The following is a 14238-nucleotide window of genomic DNA, read 5'->3' on the forward strand; positions in this document are numbered from 1 at the left end:
AGTTGTTAGGATTTTGAGGACATGGGAGGATGGTGGATTGCTCTCCACCTTTGTGTTTTTTGAATGTGCAAAATGTTCCTGCCATCCATCATTTTACCCTGTACACATCTGTAGACGGCCTCTTGTGTGTCAGACAATGTCCTCAGCTCAGCCTTGGTGGTCGATGGGCCGGGGGATCACAGGAGGTCTGTCTGCAATTTCTCAACTCTGGGTAAGATTTCCAAATCACCCACAAACTGGCTGTACCTCACTTTCCCTTGGCAGTCCTGAAGAAGGGGGATATCAAGCAGAGATGAAAGCATTTTTCTTCTCCCCTCCTTTTCTCGATTTAGAAGTTCTATTCCCTATTTGGTGTGAACTTAATAATATATTTTTCTTGTTACTGGAAGTTGTTCAGTGTTAGAGAGCTGAACAAAAATCTCTTCAGTCCAGGTAGTTAACTGAACTGTGTGGCTGGGCCAGGCACCCTGCTGGAGAAACTGGGAAAAGAAGAGGAGGAAGGAACTCTTTAAGGGCCCCAGCGATCATTTAACATCACTTTCACATAGTTACATCCACCTGCTGTGAGCCTCATTGCTACAGAAAGGAAGGTACCTAATTCTAAGTTAAGGATGGAAGATTCAGTCCTATTCTATCTTTGGAAGAAACTTAAAAAACATAAAACATGGGGAAGTATGTTCGATGTATATTTGAGGTTGAAATCTAAGGTTCTCATATCTTAGCCTTATTATTTTACCATATTAACCTATTTGTGCAATTTTGGCCATTCCTTTCTGAAGGGAAGAAGAATTGATACTGGGGGAAACTATAGCTGAGTATCTGACCTAGTGCAAGGTTTTAGTTCTTGTATCTCACAAGCTTATGAAAGCGGAGACTAATATGCAGACCTGAGGATTTATTTTATTCCTTTCCCTAGTGATTATATTGGTAGCGAACTATCTTTGTCTGAGTATTCCCGCAACATAGCTGTAGGCGCCATAAAAATGCATAGATGGATGGCTACCAGTTCAATTAAGAGGTCTTAACCCAGACTCCTATATGCAAACCCTGTCTATTTTAGTTTTAAATTTCTGCTCATAAATTTTTTAAAAACCAAAAGAAATATTGCGTTTCAAGGTTAGGTTGAAGTCTAAGGTTCCTTAAACAAAAAGCAAATCCCTAGATGGGGAAAAAATTGACAACCCTAATGTACTTTCTCACAATAGCATTTCCAACTCCACCATTTAAATTTAAACTCACTTTAAGTAATATTCTCTTCATTGTAGAATACAAATCTGGCTTTCAACTAGGGAACCAGGAAAGTCACTGTTACAGGAGGAGGTTCCAATACAAGAGGAGAACTTAATTCTCTGCCATTGGATTTGTTTTCTGGGGCCTCTAATTATTATCAACCAACAACATAATTATCTAAAATAGTAAGACATAAAGTTAGTTTGGTTTCTGGATCTTGAGAAATATGTAAAGGAGAAAAGTAAATTGCTAACCTTCTTGATAGGATTTAAATGCAGGTGCTTAAGAAAGAGATCTTTCATATGTATCAATTATGTATGGGTAGAAATTAATTTGTAATTCTGGTTATCTGGTTAGCACGATGCCATTTACTTCCTTAGTGACCTTTTACAGTACTAGAAAAACTGTCCATCCATCCTCATCAGAGGCTAGCCCCACGACCTGATTCAGGAAAGGAAACAGCATTAAATGGACCAGGGTCAAAAAATAATTTTCTTGGAGGGTTTTGGCTTTACATGTGCCTTACTGGGAAAGGCTTTGGCTGTGTGCAAACTGGGAGAGATGGCAGGATCTCTAGGTTTTTAACAAAACTGAGAAATGCCACTTCACTTTCAGTTTGGTGAGATGCCTTTCCCAGTGTGTTGTGTGTGAGCTTTCACGAGAGCACTGCGGCCCCTTGCAGACCAACTCTGAGCATTTTCTTACCACTCAGTCCTTTGCTTGTTTGCCCGTAACTTGGAATTTTAAGCTAAATTTCATTCTACCTGATATTCAGCTTCTGTTGATGTTTATGTTGTCCATAATTACACTCTCTTTTTCTAAAGGTAGAACAGAAAAACAACTGTAAACAAAAATTGAAAAGAACAAAGAAGTGCACTTTGAGGTTATTAATAAAATTTTTGAAGCTAGATCTTTATCACTTATCATTTAGTATTGTTAAATAAATATAAAAAAATCATTGTATAGCTAAATTGAGATGAAAGATGTTTTCCATTTGTTCATAGAGCAACAATCATAAACATAGTATATATATATATATATATATTGCTTAATCTATGAAATAGACAATTATATTTGCTAGTTTTTTTGCTAGTATTTTTCCATAGAAAATATGGTCAGTAAAATTTTATGTATGTTTTGAGAAATGATCAGGAAGAATTTTGACATCTCTAAAAACATAGGTGAGATATTTAGTTTCAGTTAAAGATATTAGTGATTTAAGATTTTCTGGAAGAAAAATAATGGAGCTATGTGTCTCCAGCATATGTTCATTGTTTTTCAAAATACTGAATTGGAAATTTTGAATAATAAAATTACCAAACCCTCCTTTAGGAAAAGAGAAAGTAATTGTATTGTGTTTTAAATCATCTGCACTAAGTATTACTGATTTATGTTGCTAAACTTTATAAATCAATTTATATTTCCAATTTGCAGATCACAATTTCTGTGTGTATTCACTGCCAATTATTACAAGATAATAGAAAAGCCTATCATTTTTCCAGACCTAAATAAAAATTCACTATTTTGCCATTTTTGTTATTTGAATTTAAAAAAAAACACATTTTGTTATCATCACATTAAAGTTCTAAAATAGATACATTCTGTATAAGACTTTCTGATTATTAAAATCTTTCATTTGCTTAAAAGCAAGAAGTCTTTTAACTCATAAGTGAGCATTTCTGCAGCTAAATTCACAAGTAGTGCTGTATCTTCGTATGGTATCTCCAAGAAAGACAAGGGCAATGCTAGAATTCCCTTGCAATAGAAGTAATACTTTCAATTTAATCCTACTTAAGTGTCATGAACTCTTGATCTTGCATTGAACTTCTTGCTGAAATGTGGTCAAGTTTCAAATAGCAATTTCTTACCCTGTAAAGTCAAGGTAAAATCTCCATCCAGCCTTTCCACAAATAGAGGTTGTGTGTGTGTGTGTGTGTGTATGTGTGTGTGTGTGTGTGTGTGTGTGTGTGTAATGTATTTATGTTTGTTGATTTAAGTACTCAGAAAATGTGTTATTCACTCAGAAACATCTTACTTGATTTTTTTCTCCCTAAAATATATCATAAATGTGCCTGCTTCTAATTCTGGGGAATTCTTTGATCCAAGTTAATTTTATCTAAATTTAAAAATTCAATGTTAGTTTATTTTCAGTTAACTCATGAAGTTAATTTTTTTAAGTTCAAAAATCTTATCCTCTATTTTAAAAGAAGAAATCAATTTAATTCCATCAAAGTGAGTAAGAACTTGTCTCTGGTAATAAAATCCTGTCGGATCTCCCAAATGCAGGAGTGCAGCAGGAAAACTATACTTCCTTTGTGTGTGGCAGAGCCTTGGCCTTTTCTGAGCTATGTAACTAGTTTGAGTGCACGTGCTAGGGTATTAGCGCTCAGCTGCATGATCTGTTGCTGCAGTACAGAGCTAAATAGCAACAGAGCTTGTTACTGTTGTTTGGGTTGCTTTTATATACCAGCTTCAAAATATGTTTTGACACTTTATTATGTTCTGAATCAAGCTTCAGATGTGTGTAATGAAGGATGATGTCTTTATCAGGCTCCAGTGTGTAAATAATGGAGAAGAGCAGTTTAGAAATGTTCTTCCTATAAGAAAATGGTTTCTTAAAGTGCTTTCATTCTGATCTGATGCAAAGGAAACTACTAGAGGTGTAGACAGAATGCACCATGCTCTCGGAAGACTTGAGCACCCTACCTCTAACTTCCCTTCCTTTTCTCTCTTAGCCCTTTCTCTTTTTACTCATCATGTTCATTTCTCTCATGTTCTCTTTCTTCAGTCTATAGGCTGAACCTTGTGAGAAAGTCTGGCACCGCTGATCCACTTTCTCTCACAGACCCTGTAATTTTTGGCTGTATTTTTATGTTTTTCAGATTCAAGTCAGTCTGAAAGTCCCAGCCAGCCAAGTGACGCTGACATTAAGGACCAGCCAGAAAACGGTAAGTTTAGTGTGGGACTCTGGCTGCTGTTATTAGCGTCCACAAGGCGCCAGCAACCAGGCAAGGCAGGAGGATTCAGGCGTCTGCTCTAGGAGGGACCCACATAGGAACAACTATGAGGATTGAGAGGGAGGGAATTGGCAGGGGGGGCGGGGGCAGACAGAGACAGAGACAGAGACAGAGACAGAGGAAAGAGAGCTGAAGTTTCCCAGAACTGTTTCTTCTGTGGACCACCTTAGCAGCTCCAATCACAGCCCTTCCCATTTGTCAGTACTCCGAGGATCTTGATTCCCAAGAAAGTGGATAATCTAACTGAACCCTGAGAAGTGGACTTGATTTGTCGAATCATAAAGAAAGAATCATAGCTTTTTCCCTGACATTTTGGTTTCTTTTAAAGTGGCAGGTACCCTATTATCTTCGCTACTGACTAGAGATCATTCACAGAGGAGAGTTTATTTCTGAAGCCTTTTAGGACCTTATACTCAACCTGCTGCAAATTGCTTTAAGAAAACAACCTCTATCTTGAAAGGAGTTTTCTACTTTGAGTTGTCTAAAATAAAATAATAAAATAGTGAGAATATAAAATGACATAGTTTTTTCAGTTTTACAAATTACAAGCATTTTTTAATTTTGTTTTTATTTCTTTTTTGTAGTCACAGGCATTGGACCAAAGTCTTCATGCATATTTTGTCAAGCAGTCTACTACTAAACTATATTGCCAGCCCTTATATATACATTCTATGGCAGAAAGTTTATTAAAATGGAATATACACTTTATGATTATAATAGTATCATGTGAAATCCTAAACTTGTGCTATATTCTCTAAATAGGAAGAACACTGGAATTTTAGACAGTAAAACCCTGAGTTTTAATAAAAACAGAGAAGTACTAAGTAGTACCCATCATAAGGTAAAATACTATATTATCACAAAATTCCATATTTCTTGACCTCGTAATACTGAATAGGTTGTTTAATCTCTCAGAGTATTGATTTTCTTATCTAATATAGGGCAATATTACCTATCTATGGAAGAATTAAATAAGATGTGTGTAGAACATATTTACCATAAGATTTTCCCTAGTTTATGCTAAATAAAAGTATTGTCAGTGATTCACTATTATTCTTACCATTTTTCTTTTTTAAACAAACTTATCCACTTTGTTTTTCACCTAATTTGAATGACTTCATTCCTTGGATCTTTCTTCCTTTCATTCTATATTTCTTCCATTTTGCTCTCCATCTGATCTTACAGAAAAGATCGTTACACTGACTTATGTTGAGGTTGTAGGGTGGAGGATGGGGCTCATCGCATTGCATTAGCTATCCTGTCACTAATATTTGGGAATTTGTTTCATTTCCTAAGCCTGAAGAATTTTTTGTTATATTATTCCGCTTTGCCATGAAGTAAGAACTAATATTTTGATGTTATTTTCTTGATGGAAGTTGTTTTTGTTTAAAGCAGAATATTAAGAAAAAACTGGTGGTGAACCTCTGAAAGCTGTTTTTAGTGACATAGACAGCTACATATGAATTTTTGTTAGTATTCTGAAGAACAATATTTATAAGTCTATTTTCATTCTTTTCCACTTGCTTTAAATGTTTTTTTTCATAGACTATATTTGTGCATACTCTCCCTGAACATGTGTTCAGAAGTACACATTTTATGTCATTTAAAGCAGTAGGGGTGTATAGTTCACATATTAGGTCTGGCTGCCCCTCTATCAGGCCTGAGATTCATCTGTCTTCATAAAATGGCCGACAAGCTGTTCACATGCAAATATAAATTGAGAGCAGGAAAGGCCGGATATGCCATTCTGGAACTGCCTGCAATACCGATATTGTGTGTTATCATTCCAGAGAGCATCAGGGATTAAGCCTGGTTTTTTCATCCAAAGGCATTATTATGATACTTGCTGAGCTTGCTTTTAACCCCCGATTACTTGGTACTACCTCAAGGATTCATGGTACCATTTTGTGGTGATCAAGCAAATACAAAGAAAGAAACACTGAGATAAAATACCAAATGCTTTTTCAACTTCCCTGTATTTCAAAGAGAAAGAAGTAGAAGGTGAGTACTGAAAGCTCCTACCTCTAATCCTAGCTACTCAGGAGGCTCAAATCTTAGAACCATGGTTCAAAGTCAGCCCTGGAAGAAAAGCCCAGAAATTCTTATCTCCAATTAGCAGTAAAAAGCCAAAAGTGGAGGTGTGACTCAAATGGTAGAACACTAGCCTTGAGCCAAAAAACACAAGCAAGAGTTCAAACCCCAATACATAAGATCAACTACCAAAAAAAAAAAAAATCGAAGATACTTTACCTTAAATCACCCCAGTGAAGAATCAGAGTTCTCACTTTCCTTCATCTGCCTTTGATCAATCTCAGATGAAGTCATTGGGGAGCACTATCTAACCTCTTCCTCACAGACATGGAATCACTAGAGGGAATAAATGAAGATTTCAGGGAAAGTTAGGAAAGTTAGTTACCTGTGAGTGTATGCTCTGTTGATGTTTGAATCAAGCACATGTCCCTTTCTTCTTGGCTACCTCACAAGTTTCCGAAAGGTGTCTGGATTTGTTTGTCTGTTTGTTGTTTTGAACAAGGGAACTCTCCGAGGTAGATAAACAAAGATATACAAGTTTTTGGGGATCTCACTGCAGGAAGATGTGACAAACTCTGTTCTTCAAGTGAAGTGGGAACTCATTACTTATTCAGTATAAATACATATATGCAAGAGAAAATAATCTTTTTAATCCCAGCTCTTGAAAAAGGTAATGAGAAATGAATGGTATTTCCCTGGTAAACCATGGAGAATGAGTGGACAAATGGTAACATGCTGTTTCATGCAAACCTATAAACGAGGCCATGTAACGTTACCTAAAGTGGATGCAGCTGTTTCTTCCCTGGCCAACTAGCCAGTTTTTTTTTTCCTGTGGAATTTTTGCTTTCTTTACTTGTACTCCCTTAAGACTCAACTGTAAAAGAAAACAAATCTTTGTCCAATTAGAGCATTAGAGGGGAATTTTGAAGGAATTATTTTGAAGCCCAGAGATAACAGACCAAAATCTCTGAAACTCAAAATTAGTATATTATGATGATTAACATTGCCTCTGGAGTCAGATCTGTGATAAAAATTAATTAAGTAGTTGAGTGACTGCATGAGCATTTGCCCCAATCTCAGTTCTCTTGTTAGCAAAACTGAGATGGTAAAACAACTTCATGAGGATGGACGTGAGAATAGGCACAGCAAATAACATAGTGCCTGGCTGACAGAAATGATCCTGTAGACTGTGCTCTAGTCTAAAGCTAGAATGGACTCCAGAAATAAACCAAGACTTGAAGGCAAGTCCTTTGGAATCACCTATTGTGCTCTAAGATGTTGTACATAAATGATCTTCTTAGACTTCTACCATCCTCACAGTGCCCCGTCTACTTTACTATTCAGCTCTGCCCTCACATTCTATTCTTCATTCTTGTGTGTGAGAACAAGGCAGCTGCACAACTGATTCAGAGTTGTTGGAAACTTGAGAGTCTGTGCTTAGGAAGGAGGTTTGGTCCTGTGTGTATTTAGAATTAGCTGATGGACTAGAGGCATGGCTCAAGTGGTAGTGCCAGGCTCTTAGTTCAAATCCACTGTAGTACATATATATGTTGAGTTTTTGCTAGAAGAGTCTGGCTTGTTAAAAACTGTAAACTGGAACTAGTCACTAGTAACTCGTGCTTGTATTCATATCTACTCAGGAGACTGTGATCTGGCAGATCATGGTTTAAAGCCAGCTCAGACAGAAAAGTGCTTGAGATTCCATTACCAAAATAAGAAGCAAAAAGCCAGGCTGAAGGTTTGTCTCAAGTGGTACAACACCAACTGGGCAAGTATGAAGTCCCAAGTTCAGACTCAGTACTGACCAAAAACACCAACAAAAAATGACAACAACAGCAACAAAAAGAAAAGCACTGTAAACTGCTCTGGGGTGTAGCTCAGTGGTAGAGCACTTGCTTAGCATATATGAGCCCCTGAGTTTTCAGTCCTCAGTACTGGAGGGAAGGAATGAGGGAAAAAGGAGGAAGGCAAGATAGAAAACAGGGAGGAAGGAGAAGAAAAGGAAAAAGTAAAGACACCTGAAAATAGATTGAGGGTATGATTTATGACAAATTTCTTTTGAAAAACAAAACTGCCTTGAGTTTAGAAGACACCTGTTATTTATTTGCTGAATGAATAAATAAGTAGGTGAATGTGTCATTATTCTCATATTTTTGAATGTCTCCTTACTGTCAAGTTACCAAAAGTTTTTTGTTTGATTTGATTTTTTAAGAGGAAAAAAAAAATCCCTCTAAAATGTTGGGTGCTGGTGACTCATAGGTGCAATCCTAGCTACTCAGAAGGGTGAGATCTGAGGATCACAGTTCAAAGCCACCATGGGAAAGGATAGACCATGGGACTTCTGTCTCTAATCTGTCAAAAGCTGGAAGTGAAGTGGATATGGCTCAAGTGTTAGCTTAGAGCAGAAAAAACCGCAAGAACAGCTACCAGGCCCTGAGTTCAAGCCCCAGGACCAGCCAAAACAAACAAACAAACAAACAAAAACCTTCTAGATAAGCTGAAAATCTAATTTGGGTGCTAGGCATAAATACACAGGTATGTAGTGCCAGGAGTCAGAAATAAGAGGCACGCTCCAAGTGCCCTTTCAGACCAAGTTATGCTCCCCTGAGCAGGTGTGGTTAAAATGTGAGTCCTATCATGTTAGGTAGTGCTGAATTAGCATAGGGAATGAAAGTGATATAAAGTTTCCAGCTATTTCTGGGAACCATTCCTTTAATCCTTCTCTAGCTTTTCAGCAGTCTCATTTGTTGGACTTTAGACTTCGAAAATCTATTCATTCTACCTTCGTGAATTCCCATGATATACTTTGGCCACTGTTGAAAGTATTTGTGGGACCGAACATCTGAAGTGCCTACTTGAAGTTTGCAGCCTGTGAACTGTCCTTCAAAGCTTGCATTCTGTGGTGCATCAGGTCAATCATTAATGAGGGGAAAAGCACATAAGATAGCCGTCTTACTTAATTCAAGGCACGCTTCTCCAGAGCCACACTGAACCAGAATCTGAGGGAACAGCGCAGGCCAACCTTAGTACTCTGAAATCACTCCTTCCTGGGTCCCACAGGCACCAGTGAGAGTACCCTGAAATAAAAAATAAAATGGAAGATTCCCTTGCCAGAAAAAGAAAAGCTTATGTGCATCTCCTTTTCTTTCCTATTTACTGTCTCTTACCATCTGCATACCAGCCAATATTAACGTTGTTTTAGTGGATTTTCAATTGCGGTTGGTATTGAGGTTACTTTTTCTGGGTTTAATCATGCCTATTCCTCTTCATCTGTCTAGTAGCTGCACATATGTTGGTGGCACCAACCCTCAGATGGGCATTTACAATCAGTAGAAAGCCATTAATCATGATGCTTGCCCTAGATTTTGAAAATTTCTAGCTCTACCTGCCAGCATGAAAATCACCCTGGAATATTGGTTGGGTCTAATTTTCCCATTCTCCATCTTTACTTAATTCCATTCCCATGTTTAATTGTTGAACTGGGCATATTATTATTGCTAAATCACAAAAGAAGGTACCTATCTTCAACTCAGTGGTCAGTATTTCCTTAGCTATCACCCACTGAGTTCAATTCTGTGCATATTTTGACTTGTTTAATCTTGACACAACAACTTATAAGGTTACTGACTTCCTAACTTGAGATTTATATGTAGGATTTTAATTTATAATTTGGGAGTGAGATTAGAAGATCATAAACTTCTATTTCTCCTTTTGGGTAAACATTCTTTTATCTGATACTATGCTCTTCATAAATCATAGGCTTTCTGCTTATTGTTTTAACTTTTACTGTCTCCAATATGAAGTAGATATATGACAATATTAATAATAGTGGTAAGGCAAAATAAAATTGATAATTCCAAAGTGAAAGAGTTATTACTGCTGGATGGACTGCTTGTTTTAGGAGCTATTTGATTAATGTGTCATTTAGTTGGGTCATTGTAAGAATTTAGAAAGTAATGCAATGCAGGCTTACAGTTTGCATTTTGTTGGGAAAGCATGGGAAAACATTCTAGCACCATTGACTTGTAAATATGATCTATCAATATTTCATAATTTGCATGACTTTCTTTTACAATTACCTAGCAACAGTTACTCTCTACAGTGTTCTTTAAAAAAAATCCCTGCAAGGACAGACACAGTAGAGTGACCACCAAAATAGCAGCAATAACAGTTATGATCAATATTCTAAAATATGTAAAGGTCCCAACTCAGGGAGACATTAAAACCTAAATGCCGTCTGGTTTCCAGCTCTGCATAATTAAATTCTGGCTGATGAATTTTCAGCAAAGGCCATGGAGCTAGTCTCTGTCTTCTTTAAGAGAACAGGGAGCAAGCATGCTGGTGGATCTCTATCATTTTTTGCAGAAGCACCTTAGAAATGCCTCCATATTTCTTCAGTCACAAAGGCACAAAGGACCAAGTGGGGCTGAGGGCTTCCCCCATGCAACTTATTCAATTCCCATCCCTCACTAGATTGTGCTGCATTTACCTGGAGTCCAATATGGTTACAATACCTTTTCACTAGAAAATGCGAAGTGTTTGGCTATTAGCAAAAAGAGGGAATGTTTCAAGCCCTATTATCTGATATTTCTGATTCTGAAATAGACTGAGTGGTTGGTGATCTATTTTAAATAGTCCACCTCCACCTCCCCACATGCTCCTTCAACTCCACACATATAAATAAATTAGATTGGAAAGTATTTCTTCCTGGTCTTCAAATTCATCTGTGCCTACTATGATAATTTTCTCTGGAAAGACTGTAGAGTGCCCAGCAAGCATTACCATTCTGCCAGGTGCTGATGGCTCATACTTGTACTCCTAGTTATTCAGGAGGCTGAGATCTGAGAATCAAGGTACAAAGCCCTCCTGTACAGGAAAGTCCCTGAGAATTTTAATCTCCAATTAACTTCCAAAAAGTGGAAATGTGGCTCAAGTGGTAGAGCGCTAGCCTCATCAAATCAAATCAAATCAAATCGCAGTGTGGTGGAAAGTGCACCTGCTGTTTGGCTGCAGTTTACTTTGCTTCTGCTCTTTTCCCTTTGATCTAAGCCTGTAGCTAGCAAAACAGGGCCCTTTGACAAAGATACCTTAAAAGAACCAATTCTGATGCCCACTTTCCCGGATTTCCCCATCAATCAAAGTAGCAGCATGGCGAAACATTTGGGAATCAGGGGTAGAGTGTCCTTGGAGTTAGGAACAGTTGATGAATCTTGCCCCAAATACCAGGATCATTTCTGATTTGACATTTGATTGAGAGCTAGTTGTTTTTAAATTATGTGCCTCATGTTGGGAAGGAATTACCCATTTGTGGATAATATTTGAAAACTGAATGTAACATAAATAATGTATTTGGGGATTTGGTGTTGCTAATCCAGACTGATTAGCTGTCTGCTAGAAAAAAAAATTCATGTGGCCACAGGATTTTTGGCACCTTTTCTGGCTTCAGCTTCCTCGCTCTTTTTCTCTAGTGCAGGTTTTACTCAGCTCCTGGCAACTCTGTTCCCTTGGCATGAGCTTGTCGTTAAGGAAATCTTCTGGGATGTCTCAAATAGGGGTGGGGGAGAAGTAGTATTTACTGCAGATTACACCACTCCATCTCAGTTGTTCATTTCTATACTTGGTTGACTTTAACCCAGGGGGAACAAGAGATTCTCATATGCCTTATATACAGACATGGCATGGAGAATATCTAGAGAGGAGAATGTAAAGGATATTGTGGTAAGGCAGCAAACCAGGAGTAGCCTTCCAACTATCTCTCAATGAAGGAGCCAATGTTTTCTTAGATCTCTGTAGGTATTTTGCAATCAGAGAGCTTCGCAGCAAGCAATACTTGTAAACTTAGAGATGAACAAGGAGAAGCCAAGACACAGTTTCTGAATAGGTCAAATTAGCAAAAGAGAGCTGCTAAGTCTGACACTGAGCATCTGTTGTTAAAGGGAAATCAGTGGTCCAAGTCATTCCGACTGCGCCTCAGTTTTCTCATAAGCCATCCAACAGATCGTAAATCTGCTGAGTACACACGGGCTGCGTATCGTATGTGTTGAGACAATACAGTGATGGATCAGAAACCCTGCCCTTGAGAGTATCGAAATGGAATGGCAAAAAGGCTAGATTCATTCATTCATACAACACAAGTGTTGCAAGTATATTCTAAGGAACAGGCAATGCACAAAGCAAAAGACAGAATCCTGGTCTCAACTGAATTTACCTTGGGAGAAGAAACAATAAACATATTATTTAAACATATAATATGCCAGGTGATATTCAATATTGTAAGGGGAAATAAAGCAAAATGGGAAAATATGGTATTATTTTACAAGGATACTCAAGGAAGGCCTTTCTGACCTGTTGCTATTTGAGCTAAGACCCAAAGATGAAGCAGTAAACTCTGACAATATTAAGAACTTATTTTTCTAGTTAATTGGGAGCAGTAAGTATGAAGGTCCCGAGGCATACTAAAAGAAGTCAGGGTCACACATGAGAGAAGGAAAAGTTGGAAATGAAGATAGCAGGAAGTCAATGGATTTTGTGAGCCAGAACCAGGACATAGCTAGTCTCTGAAAGCTGTTTCATGCTCTACAGATGAATGTTCATACTAAATCTCTTGCTAGTTATTTTAGAGCTGGGAGTCTCATAGACTTTCCTCCTCAGACTGGCCTCAAATCATGATTCTCCAGATCTCAGCCTCTGTGTTAGCAATGTAACCCACAAGTATCTGCTTCCAGTTATTTCTTGATGTACTAAATAGGTAATATTGAGAGCATCCATGATATGAGAATTGCTGTACTGTAGTGGTAAATAAGGCAAGCACAGAGTTTAGGGTAGTGTTGAAGAAATAGATCTGCTTCATAGCATTGTCAAAATGATACTCACACTTGCATGGCAAGTATCTGTTGATATCACCAAAATTTCCCCCCTTGTGTATATATTGCTAAAAGCTAAGTTGTTAGCACAGAATAGTTGGCTTTAAAGACCCACTCAGACAAATGATTCCTTTTTCATAATGGAGGTCTAAGTTGGCAGAGTTTCAGCTTGAACTTCAACTAACAACATAAGATTAAAAGTCCCTCCATTGAAAGTAAGCACCTTAACTGTGAAGGCTGATATTGCTTCTTAATAACTGCTAGCTTTAGTAAATAAAAGCATGGAGTTGTCGGGGCTGGGAAGGTGCCTCAGTGGTAGAGTGCTTGCCTGCATGCATGAGGCCATAGGTTCGATTCCTCAGCACCACATAAGCAGAAAAGGCCTTAAGTGGCGCTTTCACTCAAGTGGTAGAGTACTAGCCTTGAGCTAGTACTGAGGGATGGTGCCCAGGCCCAGAGTGCAGGCCCCATGACTGGCAAAAAACAACAACAACAAAACATCAGCTGTCGAGTTCAATTTGAATTTCAGATAAAAAAGGATAATTTTTTAAGAAATACGTAGGATTTACTTAGAACAAATTAATACACAGCTTAGTTCTTCCAAAGAAACCCTGCATTTTATCTGGCCACAATCCTACTTCTCTACATACTCCTGTGGAGGTGAGAGAGTCAATAGTAATAGCAGTGTGTGGAAAAGTTTGATTAGTCTGTGATGATTCATTGATCACCAAAGGCCAAATCACTGGAATTTAACCCACTAAGAATGAAACCTGAGAAGGGCTTCATGAGTTCTCAAGACTTGACTGCTTAAATTCCATTCCTCCCACACTTCCTGGTAGGTGGCCAGGGTAGTTTTCTTGAAACAATAAGCAAGTTGTCAGGTGTGGTCAATATGTACAATAGAGAAAGTCGAGAGTCACTCAACCTATACAATTCCATGGGGCAGTATGTAACTTCTTTTTAAAGCAATAGCAAAAGGAAGTGTATCTTGTCACAACATCTAGGCATTGGCAGACTGTTTGCCTCATGTGAGATGATAAAAATAGAAAAAAGCAGTCAAATAATAGAGCACTGAGAAATTCCACTTTCAGAGGTAA

At 37.9% G+C, this 14238-nt stretch overlaps 1 protein-coding gene across 5 annotated transcripts in view; it reads left to right on the forward strand.

Annotated features, from left to right (window-relative positions):
- Nfia (nuclear factor I A) overlaps window positions 1-14238 on the forward strand; it is a 379923-nt gene that overhangs the window by 193742 nt on the left and 171943 nt on the right. For all 5 annotated transcript variants that reach the window (XM_069987173.1, XM_069987172.1, XM_069987171.1 and 2 more), the window contains exon 3: window positions 4113-4178. In XM_069987173.1, the coding sequence (XP_069843274.1) occupies window positions 4113-4178 (66 nt within the window). The remainder of the gene's footprint in view (window positions 1-4112; window positions 4179-14238) is intronic.

This window comes from Dipodomys merriami, unplaced genomic scaffold (assembly GCF_024711535.1).
Source record: "Dipodomys merriami isolate MVZ:Mamm:240054 unplaced genomic scaffold, mDipMer1.0.p SCAF_34, whole genome shotgun sequence".
Classification (NCBI taxonomy): Eukaryota; Metazoa; Chordata; class Mammalia; order Rodentia; family Heteromyidae; genus Dipodomys; species Dipodomys merriami.